This window comes from Cupressus sempervirens, chromosome 7 (assembly GCF_028749045.1).
Source record: "Cupressus sempervirens isolate cs-2001-9-10 chromosome 7, ASM2874904v1, whole genome shotgun sequence".
NCBI classification, from domain to species: Eukaryota; Viridiplantae; Streptophyta; class Pinopsida; order Cupressales; family Cupressaceae; genus Cupressus; species Cupressus sempervirens.
The window spans coordinates 841,495,154-841,520,262 of NC_143124.1; the positions used below are offsets into that span (position 1 = coordinate 841,495,154).

Genomic DNA, 25,109 nt, shown 5'->3' on the forward strand with positions numbered 1-25,109 from the left:
CTGAAAACCAAAAAGGAAAGTGGGTCTAGGAGTAAAGGCAAATCCCTTGCTTCTATGAAAGGGAAAATTTGTATGGAGAGTGAAGACACTAGGATGAAGATGGGGTATGGGGGATGAGGAAGATGCCACCTTGGCGAACACCCAAGATGATAGGGCTTCCATGGGTTTGTGGGGCGGCAATGGGGATGGGATGGAAACAGGGGATGAGCATGAGAAGACTCCTGTCAAAATAAAAAATCCCCCTCTATTGCCAAAATATGAAAGATGCCCAAGAGATTAGCGAGGAAAATCCAACCCAGGTCAACAAAAACAACAAAAATGATAGTAGGAAGGACACCCCTGACATGAATATTGTTGGATGCTCTGAGTTTGAATCTGAGAAGGTGCCTTCAATTAAGGATACTAAGGGTTCTGGAGACCTTGATTCCATTCCGACCCTGGATGCTAGGAACATTATCACCAAAGTTAAGGAGAAAGCGAAGCTTACTATTGTCATTGACAATAGGGTTTACAACGAAATCAATTCTATTAAAAATACGGTGGATATGTTGGAAAAGGGATTGCAGAAAGAAGTGGAGATGAGGAAAAGAAGGAAGAGCTCATACTGAGCCAATTGAAGGAGATTGAAGGCAAAATCAAGAAAATTGTCCAAGATAGTGACAGCGGAATCCATGACTCCATCCAAAAGCTCATGATTGGCATAAGCATCGAGCTTAATGTGGATTTGAGCAACATGGATACAAATCAACATGAGGAGGCTATTGAGGGCCCATGAAAAAGGATGAGGAGCAAAGCGAATAGGTAGAAGGCAACCTTTAGGTAACTAAGGCTCTTAAGGAGTTAGTCTAGTTTCAATGTCTCTGTCTCATCTTGGTGATTTTTTGGTTTTTTGTCTGGTTATGGTCATTGGTCTTTTGTTTTTCCGCTAGCTCTTTTTTGGCTAGTTTTCTGGATATTATGAAGGCTCATATGTTGTCCAACATAGATCTACTTTTGGACTTCATTGCTCTAATTTTGTAACCTGCTACTTATTAGGTTTGAAGTCCCTATAAGCCTTTGTTTTACCTTATTCCAAAAACTTATACCTTTCATCTACCAAGTTCGTTCACTAGTAGTAAGCAAGCTAACTACTATATAAAAGTTGTATGGGCCAAGCGTACTACATATAGAAATTGATTAAAAGATGAGACAAATAAACAAGTCATTGGCTTAGCTGACCACTGCTCACCACCTATTTATTACTGCCTCTAATTGCTGCTGACTTTTCTCTAACGACCTCTTTATTGTCTGTTGCTTGTTTATGACCCACTACTTGACAAAGTGTACAGTGGATCCCTCCTCCCAACCAATAAGTAAGCTCAGATCATAATTATATATTTAAAATATATTTATAGGAGGTTTGATAGTTACAAGTTAAAAGAAAATATCTTTTACACACTTATTCTAGTATCTAGAGAAAATATGTGATCTTACAGTTTGCCATCAATCAATATATCTATTTGTAATATTAAAATCGAAATGTATTGTCGAAATTATAACATTACATTTCTTAAACATGTCTACTATTACAAAACCTGAAATTGTGTCATTACCTAAAACATACGTATATACTATTACACAGTCCTATAATAAACGAGTCGAACAATGAATTTTATGTTGACATAATAAAATTTACCATCAATAAAATGTAACATATTATGTCTACAATCATCATTACTTCATGTCTGCATACTTCATATTGCATTTACATAAATTCCTACCCGAAAATAGCCCTTCAAAAAGTCCTAAAGAAATAAGATTTTTAATATAATATATAACATTTATTATAAATAATTCCAAACAAAAACTGGAAGCCTCCAAGAAATCAGATTCTTAATATAATATACAACATTTATTATAAATTATTCCAAACAAAAACTGGAAGCCTCCAAACCATTGTTTACTCTTCAAACTAAATCTGCTTTACTATTTCTAGACTTCAAAAAAAATTTCCTGTTCTGATCAAAGAATGTACATGTTTTTTTCCCAGCTTTTCAAAGTAGATACAATTTTAACTCGTAAACAAAATAGTTTTACAATTTTTAATTAGGTTTATAAAAGTCAAATAAGTTTTATCATATGCATGAGACCTTACATGACTTATGCTGGTATTGGCATTCTCATTGACGTCGAGTTTGATGAAAATCAGAAGAATAAAGCAAAACCTTATATTCAATTTTAAAAAGTCAAAATGATGATGTAGAAACTACTTCAAACTCTCATTTTCAGTTTGATGATTTGGAATTTCTACCTGTGATCAACGAAAAAATATAAACTATGAATCTGTAAATAAAAGGATGCAGGTAATTTGTAAAATATTCATCCACCCAAGCAAAATTTGTAATCTTTCAGATGGGGAGTTATTTTTAGGCAACTGTAAAGGAGAGAACATGCATCTTTATACTAGTAGCCGAGATTATCTGCCAATAAATACTGCACGACTGCACTTTCCATTGCCCAATTTAAAATGTTACAAAAAACTCCCACTCTGCACATATGCTTCAGAGAAAACCATGTTGTTACAATAAATCCTTATGCTTAAATAAATCCTTCAGCTTACTGCTTCATGTAATTTTGTCCCACACATACAATATGATGGCAACACAGATGCTTCAAAATATATGCACAATATCATAAGCAAATCTGAGATGTGTTAAAGAAACCCTGACAAAAGTAAATAAAGCATGGCGCAACATTATAAAATATATCAATAATTAAAAGAAATTCATTTATTTTATGAAAAAAAAATCTTGTAAACTTATAGTCACAAATAAAAGGATACGTCCAGAAGAGAACAAATGACTGCAAAAGAAAAAGAAAATTGTCAGCAATAGTTAATCACTTTATTTAGTTATAATTTAGAAAACTACACTATAGCATACCTGAAAATATTTTTTTGAAAGCAATAACAAGAAGTTGGCAATTGTGGCCTTACTGCTATTATGTGTACCGTTTTCTCAAAACATTAACTTTTCCAGATAACATTTTTTTTTCTAAATTATTAGGCACTTTTATCAGGTGCCAAGTAAACATTCAAAAGAACAAATCAATGAATCTTAGATGGCTAGTGAATAGATAGATCCAACCCATTTTTATATTCCTATAGAAATAATAAGAGTATCATAGCTGCAGGTATCGGATAACATATTTTACCCTAACACATTACAATTCTGCAACTTTTAATCATTATAATAAGAGTGCAAGGTGCATTATTTGCCAGGAAATAGATGGTTAAAACTGTTATTGGTTATGACCCTTGATGACTTACTAAGGCAGCTTTGCAAATGGATGCAAGATATCTTATTATTATCCAAATGAATTCATCAAGAAGTGTATTCCAAACGACTCCTAATAACTAATAATTTTACTGCATCACAAAACCATGCAATAACCCTGCATCGTGACTTTCATGGGGTTTCTGGATTCAACCAATCTCCTTCATCTGTATCAAATCAAATGGATTCCTACAAAAATGGTATGGTCAAGATGAATTTTGATGGCACCTAATGGGGCAACAAAGGACTATTAGAAGCATGAACCATAATCAGAAACCCACATGGAAACATGATAAAAGCAGCCTCCAAGAAGCTAGAGCCCAACACAAACAATGATGCAATAAAGCCTTACTACATGGTCTGAAATTGGTTAAATCTTGAATCCTATAATTTAGATTCCAACTTGAATGAAATTGACTCAATGGCAATAATACTTTGCAATGTGCATCCAAAATGAGCTGTCTGCTTGGAGAATAAACAACATTCTATGTAAAGCACAGGAAATACTTGATAATTTGTCCTTGTCAATTAAACACTGGTACCAGAATATAATAAAGCAGCAAACTTTTTATCGAATCCAAGGATAGATGATGAAAAGGAATTCATTATACAGATAAACTCAATTGTAGCCAACCTAAAGACAAATTAAGATTAAATACACATCATTTACAATGATGAGACCTCATGGGATGGCGCCATCACATTCCTCCCAGTTTCTAGTTCGGATTTCTGCAGGACAGCATCAAGTGGAGCACTTTGTGCTATACAATCAAGGTTGCAAACAATCATGCACAAGGTGGAGAGTATTCAGGTAGCTTGGCTTTAAGCAACAATGGACTACTAAACCACACTATTAAAGCAACGGAGCTCTGTGCACCAGATAAATCTTCAGCTCACTCTATGAATTCTTCATTACGGCAAAGGTCCTAAAGGACATTAAGTTCCTACATTGACAAGCCAGACAGGAAAAGAGAGTAGATGGGGCATAGAGCTCCAAATTCATCAATGTTGACATTATGTAATGGCTCATGCATAGAGACAGTTGCAGTTCATATAGGCTATAGCTTACAAAGTGTAGTCCAGTTATAGAAGGTTGTTATGAATTGGTCATTCTACCATTTTGCCTTCAGTATCCATAAAAGCAATAGTTATCAAAAAAAATGTGATTATACGCAATTCATTGTGAATCATGGAGCCAGCCAAATTTTACCTTTTAAAAAAATGTGACTCGTGAAACAAGCTTTGACATTATTTTTTACCATTTTTTGCATTAAAATCCCCAAAAAAAAATTGAAAAAGTTGCTACAAAGCCCACAATCCAACACAAAAAAAATCTCAAAATATAGTAGAATTGTGCCCCATAAATTCTTCCAGTAACATAGAAAGATGACACAGTTGAGGGCTAGTACCAAGTGTTTACAGAGTTGCGTGATGTCAATAGTGGCTTCTAGGGTTTTTTGATAAACATCTAGAAATTTGCATGATGCCAATATCAGCTTCTAGGTTTAAAATAAAAAATTCTCCATCTAAAGGCTCATGGCTAATTCTCCATCTCCTTGCACTCTGACCACCTGCTTCATTCGATAAATTGATAAAATCTGATGGTGAAATTCATGAGCCCACCTTAAGCCTTATTCCCTATTGCACACTCAGTCTGCACTTTTCTTAATTTTGATTTTGTCTTTAATAAAGATTTATATATGCATTCTAAATTAGACACACAAGCAACAAGTTAGAAGAAGAGTCTCTCATATTAGATTACAATTTCTGCAATTCTCTTTTCATGAAAAGCTTTTTCTATACATCACATTCTAATTTATTTATTGAGCATGTGTCCAAGTATCAATTCAACACAGAATATAATAAAAAGATATTGCTTATTCAAAAAATTTAAAGGGCTCAGCTACACATCCAAATGGCATTTATAAATACCAATGTCATCAGTACCTGCAGCCCTCTAGCACAGTGCTATTTGTAGTACCATTAGTCATTGATTATGTCTGATTTCTTGGAAGTTTAGCTTATAGGCTGACTTTTTATAAACTATATTGTAATTGACAAACTGTCAACTGCCACAATCTAGGTCATATTTATGCTCTATGAAGTATGCTTTGTGCAATGCAATTTAATCAGAGATATAAATAATAATTATATTAACGACAAAAATCTATTTCTTACAATTCATGTGTTAAAGTTTCTATTTATTTGCTCTCTATATCCAATGCTATTGAAATTGCCCTTAAATTTATTTTAAAGTAGATTTTGTCTCTTTTCTACAATTTCTTACATTTTTTGCTTAAAACTTATTTATTTTTAAAAAGTCATGTACTTTTGGTTTGCCACTTATTTACCAAACATTTTTTGCTGCTATCAAGTGTCCACAGCTTTCCCATCATTTCCTACTGCCTGAAGTCACTAACGCTTGAACACCAGCCATTTTGTATAAGAATGAATGATGCAACTGGTTATACTTCCCAGACTCCAGCCTCCAGGAAATAATCTAGATGTAGAAGTCTTAAAAGTAACAGAAAGTGGCAGGGCCCTGACTCCTCATATGATTATGCAAAAAGAGAAAAGAAGCAATCGCCAGTAAAATAGAAAGCATGGGAAAAAGGGACTCCGGTTGAAAAGGAAATAAAGCTACAGCGGCTGAAAAGGCACACATATATTTAGGTAGAAAAAGCCAAATGGAGCCTGCTCATAGTGAGAAGAGGGACTCATTCTTGTGTGAAAAGCTGCAACCAAAGCCACAAAAGTACCCTGGGTCACCCAAAAGGATTCAAATAAGGATTGGGATGAGCCTATGGCACAAAGCATTGTTGCACATGTGCTTTCTTTGGTTTGATTACCTCTAATAGGCAAAGAAAGCATTACATTGGAAAGTTTGATTACCTCTAACTCATGGGAGATTAAAGCATCTAATTTATGGATGCATTTGTCTCTCTTTTCAATTTATATATGTGATTTCTTAGTGTAATAAGATATGGTATCAAGTGAAAGCATTGTACTTGAACATTTATTATATCAATAAAAGAGATTTTTCTGGTCCGGCTGGGTTTTAACCTTCAAGTTGAAGAGTTATCCCAGGATAAGTTCTTGTGGCTTTTATAGCTATTTTGATTCTAATTTTCTTTATTGATGTTTATCTTTATTTCTGGGCAAATCATTAACATTGTATCAGAGCAGGTTTGATAACAGCAATGAAGGAAGCCTGTATGTGCTGAATTAAGTAGCTGTAATACAGACCACCATCCAATTTTCCTACTGCTAGTCTTGTTTGTGTTCATGAATTCATTGAGGTGTTCTCAGAAAGAGTTTATTGCTCTTATAGTTATTGGTCTTTGGCTCCTGTTTGATTCCTTATCTCCTTTGCTATCGTGTGATTATGACTCTTGGCCGCTTACGTTATCATCAAACCGTCATGTATTTCCTTTATGCTGGGTTGACGTCAGTATTTTATATTTACTTCTTTTGCTGTTGGACATGGCTTCCATGCATGTCAGCAATATCTCCATTTGCCTTTGAGCCATTTCATGAAAAAGAAGTTTTTGTAATACTTATTCAATATTCAAATGTTACCTTTCCTTATTCATGTGTTTCTTATTAAAGCTGGCCACTTCTTAACATCAGGTGATTCTTGCTTTTGGTTCAGTATATATTCTGCACATCTCAACCATCGGGCTGTGGTCAGTGGATCTTCAGAATTGTTGCATCTCCTTCATAACTTCTTGGAGGATCGTTTGCATTGGTTCTTGTATCCATCTTACTTCATTATTGTCATTCTTCTTTATGCCTTTGAGGTTAAGTGCATGGAGCTGTTCTATTGCCATTACCAGCATCTCTGTGACTGTACCACTTCATTTCTTGGCAGAGATCTTTGCATTTGATATTCCGAAACATCACATCTCTGTAACTGTCACCATCTTTTCTTTTGATGATTGGAGTGTATGCATCATTAAGTGTAGAGCATTATATTTTATCGTGCTTGCTGGGAAACACTTCAGTTTGAATGTGTGTCAATCTATCAAGACATTCTTTATGTCTTAATAGTGGATTGGTCTTCTCTGTATCCGTGTGGTCTTTATGTCTCTTGGAAGTGAAAACGTCATGTTATGTAACTACTGTCGGCTCATTGAAGGGCATCAGGTTTTGTTCTTTGTGATTACTTATGCCTTAGAGAATTTGCAGTGTTTTTCTTAGGAAGGTGTTAGAGAATTTGCAGTGTTTTTCTTAGGAAGGTGCAGGAATTTTTTTATGTGATGAGCACCATGTTATTCTGTTGATATTATTGGATCGTTAGTTTTCTTAAACTATTTTGTTCTGTGTAATTTGGTGAAGCACATTTTTCTGTGTAGGAGTTTCAGTTGGGAAGTTTATCTCAGATTCATTAAGGGATATTACAGTGTCTAAAACCTCTCATTGTACATGACAAAATGTCTAATCTGTGAAAGATGAGAAACCTTGGTCTGGATTTGTGTGGTGTTTGAAAATGGTTGGAGGTGCTGGTCTGTGTTTAATGTTCAATATTTTTAAAAGAGATTATTGTGTACTGATCCATCTTTGTGTGTGTGCTGAGATTCTTCTCGAGGAAGATTAGAATACAAAGTGATAAGTATTACATGATTATGAATTTTTTAATATATAAACAGTGCATGCTTTTGCATTGATCTCTATGATAGATAGACTTTAGGAGTTATTATTAATCTATCTTGGTTGTAGGACGCAATGGGATGAGAGATTATGCAGACTGTATAAGGATGATGTTTGTAGTCTTGGATTGAATTGATGATGTATATCTTCATTAAGAAAGAGAACCTATATCGATTGTACTTGTATTCAGAAAAAGAAATGAGATTTAGAGGGAATATGGGTGACAGAGGGAGATGTCTAATGCTTTGCAAGCTTATGTGACAATTGGAATCAGCTACCCTATTGTGGTGATCAAAGCCGTCCGTATTGTTAATAAGTTCTTTTTCTGTGAGAGATGTTTGAGGTGCAATCCCTTGTTAATGAGTTCTTCTCTGTGAGAGAAGGTTGAGGTGCAATCCCTTGTTAATGAGTTCTCTGCAATTAAAGTTCGAGGTGAGATCTCTTGTTCCACCCTTTGCCAGTAGGTATGCTTGATCCACCCTCCGTGATGAGGCGTGGTGGAAATGCATTCTTCTCAGGGAGAAGTTTGAGGTGAAAGCCCTCGTTCCACCCTCTGCAATGAGGCATGGTGGAAATGCATTCTTCTCAAGGAGAAGTCTGAGGTGAAAGCCCTCATTCCACCCTCTGCGATGAGGTATGGTTAAAGTCGTGTGTGACTCTATGACATTAATTTTATGCTACTATGGTGAAATATGTTATGCTGAGATAACATGTTTTTATGAGAATCTATGTGATGAGACAGCTTTGGTTGCAGCCATGTGTGCCTGACATACTAAAGATCTCTCTCTTGCTAAGAGGAAGTGTTGCAGATAGAGATTGCTTAGTGTAATAAGATATGATATCAAGTGAAAGAATTGTACTTGAACATTTATTATATCAATAAAAGAGATATTTTTCTGGCATGGCTGTCTTTTCCCTTCAAGTTGAAGGGTTTTCCCAGGATAAGTTCTTGTGTTTTTTGTAGCTATTTTGATACTATTTTTCCTTATTGTTGTTTATCTTTATTTCTGGGCAAAACATTAACACAAAGCAGAATACATAATATTTCAAAGAGCTAAAACACAAATATCACTAACTTATCCCAATGGAGTGTAACATAGATGTAAATGATTAATGTTGAAAAGTGTCTCACGGGACAGAAATACAACCTTGGCATATATATATATATTCCTAAATACTATTAAACACTTGATGAATTTGCATTTATAAACAGTTTACATAAATGAATGTTAATTATTATGATTATCTTCAAAAGGAAAAAGGGGGATACCATAAGTCCACCAGATATTCCATCCAATATAACACGATTCCACGAGTCAAAGTATTCATGAATTTGAAACTTGGTTTTCACGACGACCCCAAGAGAGGTAAGAATCATGATCAGGAAGTAGAATACAAAACCCTTCCAACCAGTAAGTCCCAAGATTCCTGCAACTACGCCAGCCATAATGGACAAAAAAGTGCGGCTGCAAAATTTATCAACATCAGTTTGGATTCAATAGAAAATGACACTACCTGGAGTCTACAATAACAACCAAACATTACCCAATGGGAAGGCTTAAATAATAATAAAATTTCAAGTGTATCAATCATCTTGAGCCACAGCATCAAATATTAAATATGTACCAAATAACTTTTGAAAGAACATCAATGGAGAGCTAACATTTGAAATATCAAGCCATGGTCGCTAACAGATAGATCACACAACAAAATTCAATTAACTTTCAAATAAGGTCATTAAACCAGTTGGATGTGGACACTTGTTTTCATATTTGAATAGCAAGGAATGTGGATATCAAGCTAACTTAAAATTATTAAAATGCCATGCAAAATTATAAACAAATATAAGAAACCAAAACAAAGTAGTATATCTAACAAAATCCCACACCTATTTAAGTACAGATGATGTGCAAGAGCTTCAAAGTTCAAACTATGAGACACACACTCTAAACAAATTGAAATTAATATAATGCTTGAGTTGAAAAGCCATGTTTGCATCAGAATTAAAAAACGGAAGCAGAATGCATGTTATGGAAGAAATATATTAAAAGCAATAATAGGTGACCGAGTTTCAGTAAAATTACAGATAAAATGGTATTCAAGAAATGCTCCAGAAAACTATCAAATAATAAAAATACTCATTTGCAGATTGCATACACATTGGTTGTTAAATGATATGTTCCTAGGGAACATACAGCTTGCACATAGCCAATGCCATGTGCTCATCTACAGAATAAATTATTTCTGTCCAATTCAAAGAGGTTAAAAAAACGATTTTACAGGTCAGAATCCAAAATATGTTGACAATCAATCTTCAAATGAATAAACAATCTGACTATCACAGAAAATGTTCTTCAAAGCAAAACTAAAAAAAATGGATATATTTTAAGATTTTAGAAACTTTCAATCATATTGGAGACAAAAAAGTGGATATAAATCTAACAAATTATAGTTGTGTGAGCTAATCATCAAGTTGTGAAATAATGTATACCACTGTCAAAAAATAACCAAAATGTATAAATAGAAAAAACTACTAATTAATATCCAAAGCAGATCAACAGAAGTACAGCATGACACAATAGTTGAGCACATGGGTAAAAAGTAGACCCAAGATTTGCATAACGGTTCTAAGTACTAAAACAATGTATACATAACTGAAGAGGATGAACCCAAAACCAAGCAACTTCTCATATAAATAGCCACGTGAGAGGAGGAAATCTCAAGGAAACAAAGAGCCAACTAGTACCAAATAGATCATAGCTGTCATGCATCTATTTTCAAGCTCAAAAAGGTGAAGAAACATCATCCACAACCATGATCAGGCCTATACGAGAACTAATCATATCCATATGCCTCATGCTAGCATGACAATAACTGACAATCCAAAGTACGACCAGCATGGATGTCCTAGAAGCTATTTTGACATTCAAGTCTGACAATTCTACAAATGCAGAAAGAAAACCACAATGTCCTAAAACTAGTGAGTGTGCAGTACTTGATGATCCAGAATTGTCCTATCTATGCATTTCCATTCATAACAATCTCCAGGCCTTGTCTATCAATATCCAAAAGTCCCAATGCACACACCATCTAAACCCATCTAACTGAATAGTGCCTCTAATTCAATGGCTTGTGTAAATACATGTGCAAACATAAAGGGAGAGAAGATTAGTTCAGCATATTCAACTCAAGGGCTTGGACAACTATACATCATGATACAATGTTTTGTCCAGCTGCTCATCTATCCCTACTAAGGTTAGCCTAAGCTTCAAGAGTAAATATCTACTGATTTTTAGATAAGGTCTTATCACCAGAAAAGCACAATTCTTTCACTATTTGGCCAAGGTAGCACAATTCTTTAACTATTTGGCTACAGTAGCACACATAAATTGTGGATGTGGAAAATTCTTTGATTGGGGAGCAAGGCATCAAATATCTACTGATTTTAAGAATAGGTCTTATCACCAGCAAAGCACAATTCTTTCACTATTTGGCCACAGTAGCACATATCAATTGTGGATGTGGAAAATTCTTTGATTGGGCAACTTTGATCCGTTATTCCCTAGGGTCATATTGTCAATTGTAACAGCTAGGGTGAATGGATTTAGCTACTTTCTAGACAAAAAACTCCCTATAGGCTATAATCATCAAATCTAGCCCTAATAATAGAATGTTTTGTGTCGATGGATTCAGCTTGACAGTTTGTATCCTATGCTTGCCCTATTGAACCCTATGTCACTAGCAAGTTCTCAACACAATATTTCAGCCAAACTCTATTTTTGACCTATTTCCTTTGGAAAATGACATCAAGGGGCAGTTCCTCAAAGCATTAACGGAGGTCCTCTACCAAGAAACCTCTATGGAAACTATTCATTGATTCAAGGCCATCAACTAGACCACTCATATAATCTCCAAAAACTAGATCTAAATCCTAAATAGGTTCTCCCAACATCGGCTAAGCTTTAGATAAAGATAATGAGACGACCCTTAAGACTAAAAATAAGTGGATCAGCAAGCCTAATATGAGTGAGGGTCGAGGCACTGTAATAGCAACATCAAGGATAGATGTCATCTCCTTGTACTTTATGTATTTGTATGGGAATTAAAAATACACAAAGAGTGCCTATTAGCACCACCAACGTCTAAGGTGTGTCAAAAGTAGATAACAAACTTGGTAGGGTGATAACTTTAAAACTAGGACCCTCATATCAAAATGGGAAAAATTGCATAGAGAGCCTCATGAGATACCTCCTTAAAAACATGCAACACAACTTGATAAAATGCTCTAAACGTAGATGATCAACTTGTACATATTTGCATATAATTACTGCTAACCAAAGAATGCTTAGCACTACTAGAATCTGTGATGTACTAAAAGTAGACAATCAACATGGTAACTCTAGGGTGCCCTAAACCTAAAAGTGGCAAACTCTAAGGAAAAAGTCCAAGAACCTATAATCAAAATGGCAAAAAAATGCATATAGAACCTCACTTGCAAATCTTGTAATATAAAGGACACCTTAAAATGCACTGAAAGACAATCTACCAATATTTATTTGTGTGAATCAATGATACCCAAAAAATCCTTTGCACAATCAAAACCTATGATAAACTAAAAGCATATAACCACCGTAGTAATCCTAGGGTACCCTACTCCAAAAATGGCAGTTTTTTTGAGGAAAAGAACCAAGAATCTCTAACCAAAATGGCATTAGAACTAATAAAGAACCTCGTGAGTGATACCTCCTTAAAATCTTCCGTTACAACAAACACTTAAAAATATTCCTAGCATTCTCTACCTCCTAGAGACAACAAACATTACCAGATCTTATCATCTAGTAGACTATGATTATCTATCCCAACTTGAAACTATAGCAAGCCCTTGATTGGGCAAGGTAGTGTCCAAGCCACACATCTAATGATTTTGGAGATAGTATATTAAATGATGCTGTTGTCAACAACTTGCAAGGAATGATAGGCATAGAAAGCCATCTTGGGGTTAGAAAGTTCTATTGATGTGAGTTTTGTTCCACAACAACATACATAATCAAACACTCAATGTTTCAAAGTGAAGCACTAAGTACTCAATCCTTTGTTAGATAATGTCACTTCTCATGCTAAGTTTGTAAAGTAAGACCATGAAATGACTTAAAGGCTCCTTCAATTGTGAATGCTTGGTGAAATAATGTGATTTTTTGGTATTTACCTAAGGGACTTACACCATTCATTCAATGGATATCAATTGCACGCACTTCTAAAGATTTGGCTTCACAATGTGCAACGAAAATATACTTCACTTTCCAACTTTTCCACTTCAATTCAAACTTAAACATAACTTATAACTATGAATGCGAGGAATCATAGATGAACTTGGACACTACTAGATGTCGCTTAATCAACGACTCCGCCCATCTAGTGCAAGCTTCTAAGGAATACTCTAACAGTTGTTTAGTTACAATGAAGGGCCAAGATCAATTCAAGATCAAGGGCCAAGAGTAATCCCTACAAACCCTAGTTAGGGTTGCCATAATATCAACCAATTACATGAAGGGACCACAATGTGGGCCAATTAGAAAATTGTACACTTGGCGAGATAGCTTGATTGTGTTGTGTAATTGGAATATTTGATTAAGAGACAACTAGGAGCCACCGCATCATCCTTATCTTGCATATTTATCTAATCTTTTGATGAAGATAAAATATTTTGTGATACTTAGCATTTCTAACTTTGATTAACTCTTCCAAAAATACCAATCTCTTGTGAATGATTAAGATGATTCACGTCCCCAAATTGCTTCATCTTTCAAATTTTCTTCATCTTCTTGGGTTTTCCCTTTGCTTTGACTCGATTTTGCCTCTTCATTGTACTTGTAGCTTCGAGTTTCATCCTCATCCTCAAATTTATCTTGGACAACCTGATTTGAATCCTCTTCTAGTGTTTGGGAGGAAAGAACCCTCCACTAAGGATTTCCTCCTTGCCACTTTAAATCAACCTTTCCATTCTTCATTTCTCCAACATCATCTTTACATTGCCTTCTATCAATTCATTCTTGGACACCAAAATCTTGCTACCAATTTGACTACCACCATGGCAGAAATAGGATGGGCTCGGGGATTATTGCAAGGGGCTAGGCAGAATTCAGGCCTCCAAGACAACTTTACATCGATCTTTGAAGATTTTTCATATCAAACTTTCACCACTTCCACCTTTGGCTAGGGCTTTGCTTTATTTTGTCACGTGATTTTAGCAACCAAAAACTAGTCTCAAATTCCATTCCCTTGAGATGGAGTTTAACATTGCATGAGCATTTTTGTTCTTAGGATGGAGATCATGAAGGAGGATAAATTATCCTTGCCACCATTCCTCAAGTTATTGCTTCAAGAACTTTATTCTCCACTCCTCAACATATTAACATCCCCCATTCAACTCAATTAGATGCCAGCAGTCATGAATAACACCATGGCAAAGGTCATAGGAGCCTAAAGATCTCATGTGGATTGGGTGGAATTCAGACCAGGCAGAATATAGAATCCTCTTGGGGTGGCGGAATCCACCACCCTTTGAGGGTTTATCCTCATTCATTTATTTCACCTTTTAGGCTTTTAGTCCCAAATATGGGGTGGAATTTATATTGTTGAGAGGAATTACTTTCATCATTTACTCATGTTTGAATGATATCCTTCGCTGTCCATGTTTTTCATTAGATTTGTTTCATTAATGTTCACTTGTTTGCATTTATTGCAGGGCATTGATTCTATGTGGAGATTGACTAAGGAGGAGGATATATTCTCACAGCTGGGAAGGGTTGTGATGTTTCCATGTAGTCAAATTTTACTCAGTTCATTCCCAATACACCAACAAATATCAATAGTTGGCCTTTCAATGAATAACTTACCTCATGAACCAGAAGAAGAATAATTTGCATGATTTGAAAGAGGTAGGAAAAATCCTATGATAAAGAGGAATTTATCCTCAAGGGCAGGCAGATTCCACCTTGCCCTGAGGATTCCAGCAATGAACCGACTATGTCAGCCTTAGCCACATTCAACCTACTTTGACTCCTTACCTAAATGCAAATTTGAAAGGTGATTGCTTGTTGATTGAAGTCCTTTTGACTGAAACGCAAGCATCTGTACTTGCCTACTTCTAAGACTCCCTACCAAGGCCTGGAGACTTGAAATTGCTGCTAGCTAGGACCCTAAAGGTCATCTACACTAAATGGCAAAGCAAAAACAGGGTCCCCAATTGCAATGGGGCGATGGTGTGAGAACTTAACAACAGTTTCCAAGGGAGACATTCAAGTAATATAAATGCATTGTTAGTTTGACATGTTAAAAAAATTCATTAAACACATCAACAAGGAGGCAAAGGTAAGGAGAGGCATGTCTTTAAGTTTACTTAGGTTCTTACTTTACACTAAATTTATTTCAGTCCTGACTAAGGTAGTCAGGAAATTAGAAAGAAAAAGGTAAATAGACTCATCCTCGGGTTCCTTACATATGACTTGAATGTTGCGTCCACTCGTCAGTGCGAACATGTTCACTTGGAAATGTGCAAATAGACAACTTTGGTATGTATGTACATCAATATTCACTCAGAGGCTGATGTATGCATATTGCACATGTTAGATTATTATTCTAATGGAAACACTGGTGTCACTATACCTCCCTCTACCATGATAAAGAACTGTGCTTCCTTCCTTTATAATTGTTAAGATTATAGTGAGAAATTTTATGCAATCTCCATTTGACAAGCTTAGAGGGGCTTATAAATATAGTGTTACAATACCAAATTAATTATAGTATTCAGGTACCTGCATTCACCAATATTCACTTGAAGACTGATGTGAGCATCTTGCACATGTTGATTATTATTCATATGGAGGCCTAGATGTTACACTAGCCTGGCTCACCTCCCTCTACTACAATAAATATGCTTCTTCCCTTTACAATAAGTTAGAAGAAGAAATCTTGGGCAAACTCCATTAAAGGACTTACATTATAGCATTACTGCACCAAATTGATTCTGGTTTTCTAGTGGGTGTATACATCAATATCCACTTGCAGGCTGATGTGTGCATCTTGCACAGGTTGTAATACTATTAATATGGAGGCCTATGTGTCACACTGGCATACCTTACCTCCCTCTGCCAAACAATGGTATTTCCTCCCTTTGTAATTGTTACATTTGGAAGGCAAAATCTTATGCAAACTCTAATGGAAGAGCTTAAAGGGCATATATATATTGTTACTGTTCCAAATTGATTCTAGTTGAGGAAATAAAAGAGCTTAACTGTCCCGCAATTTGCAGGTTGAAACAGTTTTGTAAAATAAAGTTTTATGATTTTCTCCATCAACGTATTTAGCTGTTCCTAGAAATTATTTAGGGTCTATTTTCAGTGTTCACAATTATCCTTTATTTTCTGATCTCACAAGCGTACATGTGTGTGCTTGAAAAATTTGAAGTTTTAAAAGAGCGTGAACAATTAACAACAATGTCATAATTTTCATATACCAAGGATTTAGTCTCAATGTCAAACTGCAGACTTGATCTCTGCAATAGGACGGTGCTATTCTGTCTAAAAGGTCTTTTGGCCAAATGGAAGCTCCATCTGCAGCTCTTCAATAAAATTTCAAACAGGCAGATAATAGAAGTAAGACGTTTTTTATATACTTATTGGCAGTAGTTCACTTCATAAGAGAGAATGAAAAAATATACAAAATTAAAGTTGCAATGCAAGAAATAAACCTGTAAAAATTAACTCTCATGTTATTCTGGAGGTTTTCTGGACTAAAAGCCGGTACTTCATTCTCGACCTTACTTGACTTTTTTTCAGAAGCATTTGTTGATCCACTTCTTGCTGCCATGCTTCTGTTTAACCTTTTATCCCTGACCATGCAGAAAGACATTTTAAGTTAACGAGTTAAGAAAAACACCCATATTCTAATGTTAAAAGCTCTCACATGGTTTCAACCAGAAGCACTCATGACAACTAAAATGGGCAGTGAACATATCATGTCTCTTATCAACACCAATATTATTAATAAAAAATAACAATTCAATGGCAATACCAGAATATGAATATATAGTTAGTAGTTAGCATAATTGCATATTACTAGAAATATTGTACCAAAGGACATTCAGACACATAAGTGTTTATGGTGTTCCCTAGAAAAGGTAAGCTAACAGCAGAACTTTGCATCTGTTGAATATGGCTAGTGGAAGCAGCGTACAGAATCAGATTAGTTTGAAATCCAGCACAAAGATGGGACTATGTTGATAAGCCATTGATTATTTTTTGGTAGCCCATTACAGACAACCGCACCTCCAGATTATTTTCCTTGTAAACATTTTCAGGATAAGCAACATCCAATTATTAGTTAAGCAGTGAGATTTAGTTCACAAGCACGAACATTGGCCATAAAACATTTTTGTCTCTCAAAGTATATATACTTTAGTATCAAGTAAAAGTTTGCTACCAAAGCACCAAATATAACATGACCATGGAGGCATGCTTATAGCCACTGTGTAGGAGAAAGTAGCTTACTATCTGATATAAGACCATACTGTCATGCCCCTGCCTTGGAAAACAGGTCACAGCTCTAATAAATGAAATTCAGGCAATTAACTTACGGAAACTCAAAGTGGGCCAACCTCACAAATAATCCTAGGCAATGAAATTAATGGAAATTCAAAAGGCCCGCCAAGATTTAAAAGATTATAGTTGAAAGAAGGGGGGCAATTGAGATTAGTTATAAGGTATTATTAGAAGTGAATAATTAAAGAATGAGAAACAGTGACCCAGTTGTGAAGGAATGTATCCATTGCAAAGGAAAGGATGTGAGTCCATCATTAGTTGAACTAGGAATCCAAGACAGGAATGAATGCAGAAGATATAAGAATAAATATTAAATACCAAACAAGTTAAATCTGATAAGTATGAGATAATTTCCACAGCAAGTCAAATTGTGATATTACTATCAGGATTTAACTGTGTGATTTTGAGTCAAACTCATTGACCCATGTTTCATGAGTAGTGATTCCACATGAATCCATCTCTCATGAGAATTATAAAAGGCAGAAAAAAATATAGCATTCTGCAATATTAGTATTTTGAGATAAGTTGAGAATGATTTTAGATTATAAATAGATAGGTGCATAAATATAGTTTGCAGAAACTAAGAAAATCGTTCCTTGTAAGTAATTCTTTGCCCAGTTTTTACAGCAACCATCTTTCAAATCAATGAGAAATATTTCACAAATAGGAAGATGCAGCAGTCTTGCTCTTCCCTCGTCAAGTCCGTCAACTGGAGATGGATGGGCAGGTGGTCCTACCATACTTGTGGTGGCCAAGGCACCAAATGATTGAAGGTTCATTTTGTGCCCTTGGGCTTAATTGAGTGATACAGTCTCTTGGCATCCCATGAAGCTTTTCTACCAGATTCCTATATGATAGCCTATGGGAATAAGCTATGAAATAGATATTAACTAAGTTGCATGGGTACATGTACCCACACCCGTGGAACGCATACCCACGTACCCAAGCACCAGGTACTCAGTGGAGAGCATCATTGCTAAGGACCTTGATTAAGATTCCTGATTTTTGCTTCTGTTTTTTGTTTGCATATCAGCTTGTTGCTTATCAAGCTTAATTCAATATGTAATCAGTTTGAAACTTTGACACAATACTGATTAACAGTAAACTATATCACTGTCCAAGTCAGAAGTTAATCATTTGCAATATGTCATTTTAAACTTATATGATTTATGATCTTGTTCGCGTTTAAAGTATACCTTCTGCATTAAGCATCTAAACATTTATCATATAGTATTACTGCTGTTTACTTAGTTCAATATGTAATCAGTTTGAAACTTTGACACAATACTGATTAACACTAAACTACGTCACTGTTCAACTCAGAAGTTAATCATGCAATATGTCATTGTTAACTTATATGATTTATGATCTTGTTTGTGTTTAAAGTATACCTTCTGCATTAAGCATCTAATCATTTTATCATATAGTATTACTGCTGTTTACAAACATATTGCAAATCTGAAACTGAAAACAATACATTGAACCTGCAAACTTTATCACAGTTCTTTTTTTGAAAAACCATTGTCATGACTCATTTTCAGAATTTCTATAAATATTAATATATATTTTAAAAGAAGTTTGACTTATTCAAGCACCCCCATCCTATAGTTTGAAAAATAGCTGTAGACGTATCGGTACCGGTACTGGAAACTGGTACCCTAAGTACCCCCGTCCCCATGCAACCTTGGATATTAATAATTTTAGGATACTTAGATTTTAATAAAGATTATTCATATGCAATCACGGATTCTTGATATTAATGCTTTAATGTTAATTAATATTGTTTTTTAGACCTAAATTAGAATTTTCTTTAAGTTGGCATTGCTATAGCGGCATAGCCTATCATGTAATTTTATTATTAAATTCTTTGCAAATTAATTTTTATTTTATTTTTTAAAGGGCAAAAGACAAAATCCTGAAAAAGATTATTCATAAAATTAATGAGATACATCGTGAGGATTGGAAAACCATTTACAAATGCATGATATATGCAATTTTTCAATGAGGCTCTTGTCCAGTAAGTCTTAAAAAAAATTCTAAAACTGTCAACTGGGACCTTTGACTCTATGATCTGCTCATTTGAAACCTGAAACTGAGATGGAGATACAGACACTACATTTGACGAATTAAAAGAAAAAGATGCAGGCAATGGATTCTGATATGGAACAGACCCGCCTCCTGTACTGCAAGCAACTGACACTGCTTTCAAAAGTTTAGTTCCACCTGTGCTGGAGACAACAGCTACTGAATGGTCATTTCGCCTAGAACTAGCAACTGGGGTATTTTTTGCCACAGCTGAAGCACCTTTCATTGCAGGGTTTGCTGGAGCTACTTTCTTATTGACTTATTTCCCTCCTTTGCAAGCATCTCTTCGTTCAGTGGCATTGTACTGCTGATGATTCCTCCAGTTGCTGAGTCACAGTAACACTACAACCATTGCGTAAACTCCAAATTGTCCAACAGGCAGCCCTTAACAAGCTTATTCACACCAATGTCCTTGCTGATCTTAAGTTTGTCGAAAACATCTTGAAGCACCTTGAAGTTCTAGATCATGTCATACTCAAGTCTTTGTAATGTCCCCTTTTCGCCTAGCACAATAATAAATAAATACTAATACTAGCCTATTATCTATTATGTCTATGACTCTATAGGATAAACAATTAAATTAATATAGCGGTTATGCTTAATTGAATAAAAGGAGGAAAAAGCTATAGTTATTGCTAATATGAATTTAATTATTCATTGGCAATTATCAAAAATGGGCTAACTTAAGTTATGACTTGAGTCTTTTCAAGGCCACAGGATGAATTATTAAAAGAGGCATATATTATAACTTGCCTAAGTTGCTAAATAAAAGAATTAGGAGGAAATTGGTAGCTTTTTGGCTGGAGATTTCTATTAAAGCTTCAATAGGGGTTTGGAGTCTCATTCTATTATGAGATGTCAATTTGTTACTTGATAATTATCCATTGTTGTTGGTTTGGCAGTAGCAGCAATATTTGAGGAAACCCTCAGATATTCGTAGGTGGGACAGAAACCCAACACTAGTTCAGAGGTGGACTCACTCTTGGTTCGTTATTGAGCAGATTTCTATTGTTTTAAAGAGGTTTCGGAGGAAGTTTATGCATGTTCTAGCATTGCAATAACAGTACATTTGATGTAACAGCCAAGCATGTTTTATATTGGAAACATTATCAATAGATGTGTGTTTGTAATCGATTATTTCCTTGGAAATCAATATCGTTTCCTTGCATGTTTGCATGTTGTTATTTTGCAATGAAATGAAGCAAAACATCTCAAGCTTTGAATGCCTAAATCAGATTTGAGAGAGTATTTGAGTTTGGCATATTTCAGTCTTTGCATCAAAATTCACCTTATGCACTGGAGCCACATCAGGATTTACAACATCCATTAGTTGGCAGTGAACAGCCTCAGAAGCAGCCTCTTCAACTTTGGTCAGAGAAAGTTGCAAAGTGGTATTGATCCACATAAGAAGCTCGCTCCTTCCAACAAAGTAAGCAGCGCCCATCATCCCTATGTTGGTGGCCATGGTGCAATTCCCCCTTCAATCCAATCAGATGATATGCAGATCAATCAACTGAAGATCAGATCAGACCAGAGCCTTATCCTGTACTTCACTTACAACATCTACAACATTGCATTTGGCATTCTTAAAATAAAAATCTGCATTTCTTCTACAGGTGCATATTGAGGAAGGTAATGATAAGCTTATTGATATCCTCAAGGAACTGCTCCTCAACAAAATGACTTCCATCCGAAGAAAATATGATCTCAAGATATGGCTTAACAGCCTTGACCTGATCGCTACTAAAATGAACCTCCATTCCTGGATACTTAATAGTATGATCTTTGATTACCATGATAAGCAGGATCGAAGCTTCTATAACAAAGTCAATCAAATCAGACAAAACCTCTGAAGTCCTTTGCAAAAATTAGTATGAAGTTGCATATCAAAAAGACACCCAGGCGTGCTCATATAAATTTGCATAAACATTGAGGTCATCTTCAATGAGCCAAAGTGATAGAGTGGCAAAATCGAGTATGTCCCGAAAGGGAGACAATAAACATATATGTCTTTTAATTTTAATCTCTTACATAAAAGAGCATACTAAAACACACCCCAGCATAAAGATCTGAGAAAACATCATCACATTATTCCTTAGTGTTACAAAAGCATTCATTCACACCAAAACATGATTTCTGTTTACCAATTGCAATCTAGCATGGAGCTATAAAGAATATTAGATATGTTGGCAGGACTGATGTATTGTTTCTGTAACTTGTAACATCTTCTTGTCTCTGAAAATCACTGCTATAAAGTCATTCTCTCCTAACAAATTCATGAGCAATAGTTCTTGTACCAAGCAGGAGCCAATTGGGATTTTCCTACTAAGCAGGTGGTCTCCCCCAAGTTTAGGTAAAATAACCAGATCATTAAGATTCTTGGTAAGTAATGTTTTTTCTGTAACCCCCAACAGAAATTGTTTAAATTTCGTACTCAGGCATTTCAATAAAATTTAAATCTATTTATAAAGAAACTTTGATCACAAGAAATCTTACACTTTCATGATAGATGAAGATAAATCCCATATACAATTCTGGGCAGACTCTGTGTGAGAGAATGAGCCACACTGGAACTAAATATGGACTGTTCACCAAGGGCCCCAGTAGCTCAGTGGTAGAGCACCCCAACAGAAAATAGGAGGTCCTAGGTTCAGCTTCTAATTGGTCCATGAAAAACGTAATATGAAATCAGAGCCCAAGTCTGCAAAACCAGGCCACTATAGGATCTCCAAGCACCTGCAAAGTGGCTCAAGGTGGGGTATTGGAAAATGGGCCATGAGTGAACCAAAGATGGACCAGTTACCAAGGGGACCAGTAGCTCAATGGTAGAGCACCCTAACAGCAAATGGGAGATCATATGTTCAACTCCTATCTGATCCATGAAAAGCTTAACACTCTGAAATTTTGTAAAGTTAAAAAGCATCGAATATCATCAAGGACCATATTTATGGCATTATCAATTCAAAAAAAATCCAACATTGTAATGTCCCATTTAGGATTTATCGGAATTTAGTCCTGAAAAAAACAAATCCAACTCAAGATGAGAAATACATTATCCTAAGTAACAAAAACTAATAATAAAATTGCCCAGTCTAGAGTCCCTTATTGGACTTATTCTGGTTTCGGACTTACACCCATCATGAGTCACTAGAAATTTATATTCGTACAATAAATAGTAACAATCTATAATTGCATTGAATTCCATAGATCAATTCTTAATATCTAATTTCACTTCAATGTCATTTTGAGCAAGTATATTCCGATAGTCAATCCTACAAAGAATTCATTGAGAATATCTTGTGAACCACGATATCAAGGGCAACTGTAACCTCCCGGCCCACAAGTATAGCTCCAAGCATCCAAAAGTGGCTACTTGATGGGACCTAAAGCCTAGGGCCACTTGACACCCCTAGCCCACAAGCATTACATTCATCTCAAGGTGGCATGCTTCATCTCATGAGCTTGAATGGTTGGCTGTCCTTCCTAATCGCAATATATTACTAAAATAAATGTTGATAAATACTTCAAATTTCTTGAAAAATATTATTAAACATTTCTTGACCAACTAACTAGAATTGTATATGCATATATATTGCTGGTTGCTTGATTTCTCTTAATTGTTTTTCCTTGAAGAGTTGATGAGTGGATGCTCAATTGATACATGACTGATTGATTCTTTAATGACAGATGAATTTAAAGGTTTTGATTATAGGATGTGTCATACTTGAATAGTTGATGGTCGAATGATGTATGTTTATATGATGATGGATGTTTGAGTTGATGAAAGAATTGATTGTTGGTTTGTCTGTTTGATTCCTTTATTCCCAATTGAAAATAAATGGATGGTTAGATGATTTTATTTTATTTGATAATTTGGAAAATTGGTGAATGATGATTATATGAATATTGAATTCATAGAGTGGTGACTGATGATTGAGTGAGTGGTGACCAAAATCTATATATAGATAGATAGATAGATAGATAGATAGATGGATAGATAGATGATATGGGTAATGGAAGATTATATCAATGTCCTAATAGACCTGGTTATTGCTAATGGTCTGACTCACACTGATACCTTCAGATTGGCATGTTAATAGCAAAATAATAAATTCCCATGTGTGAACTACAACACTGAGACATACCAAGCTAATACAGAGGCCCAGCCAAATATTGACTTGCTGATTTAAGGTGGATGACATAGCTCACGGGGTCAATTACATAAATTAGATTTTTCAAGTTCCAATATGATAGAATGGAACTTTACTCTGAACCGTTGGTCAAGGAGCAATGCATTAAAAACAACCGTAATCCAGGAATATGTAGAAAACCACTAAATAAAATGACCTATTTTTATTGTTGTTGGTGCAATTTTGAAACTAAAGTTAATAATGCTGCATCGCAACTGTGATCAAATTCTATCAAGGGATTGATGGTATCCACTTGTAAGATTCATCAAATCATTTGTTTTGGTGCTAGGACTGTTGTGATTTCATAGATTTCATTGCTGTATTGGAGATATATCTTGAAAGCGTTAGATCCTCAGCTGTGGTCGAACACGTATACATATATTGATATAGATATTTTTAAGGCCTTTAGTTGCCTAAAGAAATATCGATCTGTAATTAAATCAGAAACAAATTCATTAACACGAATCATAATCACCATAAACGCAATTTTGTAAGTTGTCCGTGTATTCCCTTGAAGGAAATGCATGCTAAGAAATCAATTAGTTAAGTGTTCTAGCTAATGTTTATTGTTGCAAATATGAAAAGAAACCAGAAAAAACTGCAAACATACAAAATGAAAATCCACGACTCAACATAGCATCTTTTCTCTGTACAAAATGAGGGAAATGTTTGGATTGTATTTTAAAACTATTTGAGTCTCCTGATCTACCATGAACTGGTGCAATTTATGCCTCGTTATACTTGAATTTTCATTGACTTTGACGCAAAGTTTTGGATTGCAAATTTCACGAAGTACTCTTTGTATATTGATCGCTTCCACTTCTTCAGAAAGCAAATTTCGTTTTATCCATGCATTATTGTTCAGAAATTAGGGGAAAAAGAGAGAGATGTGCAGACCTACCTTCTGGTGGTGAAGGATTTAGCGTATAAACGGCTGCCCTCTGTAGTTCGTTCTACTGGTTTGATCGATAAATGTATTTTGGTATAAAACCAATGCCTTATTTCTTAAACTAAAGGTTTGCTTTGGTCATATATATATGAGTTTTTTAATTTATTTAGAGTATTTTAGAATTACTAAAAAGCTATTATTAGTTTCTCCAATAAAATTTTCTGAACATTTCAGATTATTTATATTTAATTTTCAAAAAAATTGAACTTGATTAAACTATAAATATATATAAATTTTTTTAAATAGTTAAAATTTAGATTTTTTTATAATATTATTTTGTCAATCTATATTCTATTTCTTAAAAATAAATTCTTTTATCTTA

At 35.0% G+C, this 25,109-nt stretch overlaps 1 protein-coding gene and 1 pseudogene across 2 annotated transcripts; both read right to left on the minus strand.

Annotated features, from left to right (window-relative positions):
* Positions 1-2,455: 2,455 nt before the first annotated feature.
* LOC149550022 (Rab5-interacting family protein) lies at positions 2,456-24,845 on the minus strand. Of its 2 annotated transcripts, none has more exons than XM_089793190.1 (5): positions 24,740-24,845; positions 16,714-16,854; positions 9,235-9,430; positions 2,822-2,841; positions 2,456-2,682 (listed from the first exon to the last, which is right to left on the minus strand). In XM_089793190.1, the coding sequence occupies exons 2-5, from the start codon at positions 16,830-16,832 to the stop codon at positions 2,652-2,654; spliced, it is 366 nt and encodes a 121-aa protein (XP_089649316.1). In that variant the 5' UTR covers positions 16,833-16,854; positions 24,740-24,845; the 3' UTR covers positions 2,456-2,651. The 2 variants fall into 2 exon arrangements, with proteins under 2 accessions (XP_089649316.1, XP_089649317.1); XM_089793191.1 differs by having other exon boundaries at positions 24,736-24,845.
* LOC149550023 (microtubule-associated protein RP/EB family member 1C pseudogene) lies at positions 18,993-21,113 on the minus strand (annotated as a pseudogene).
* Positions 24,846-25,109: the final 264 nt, after the last annotated feature.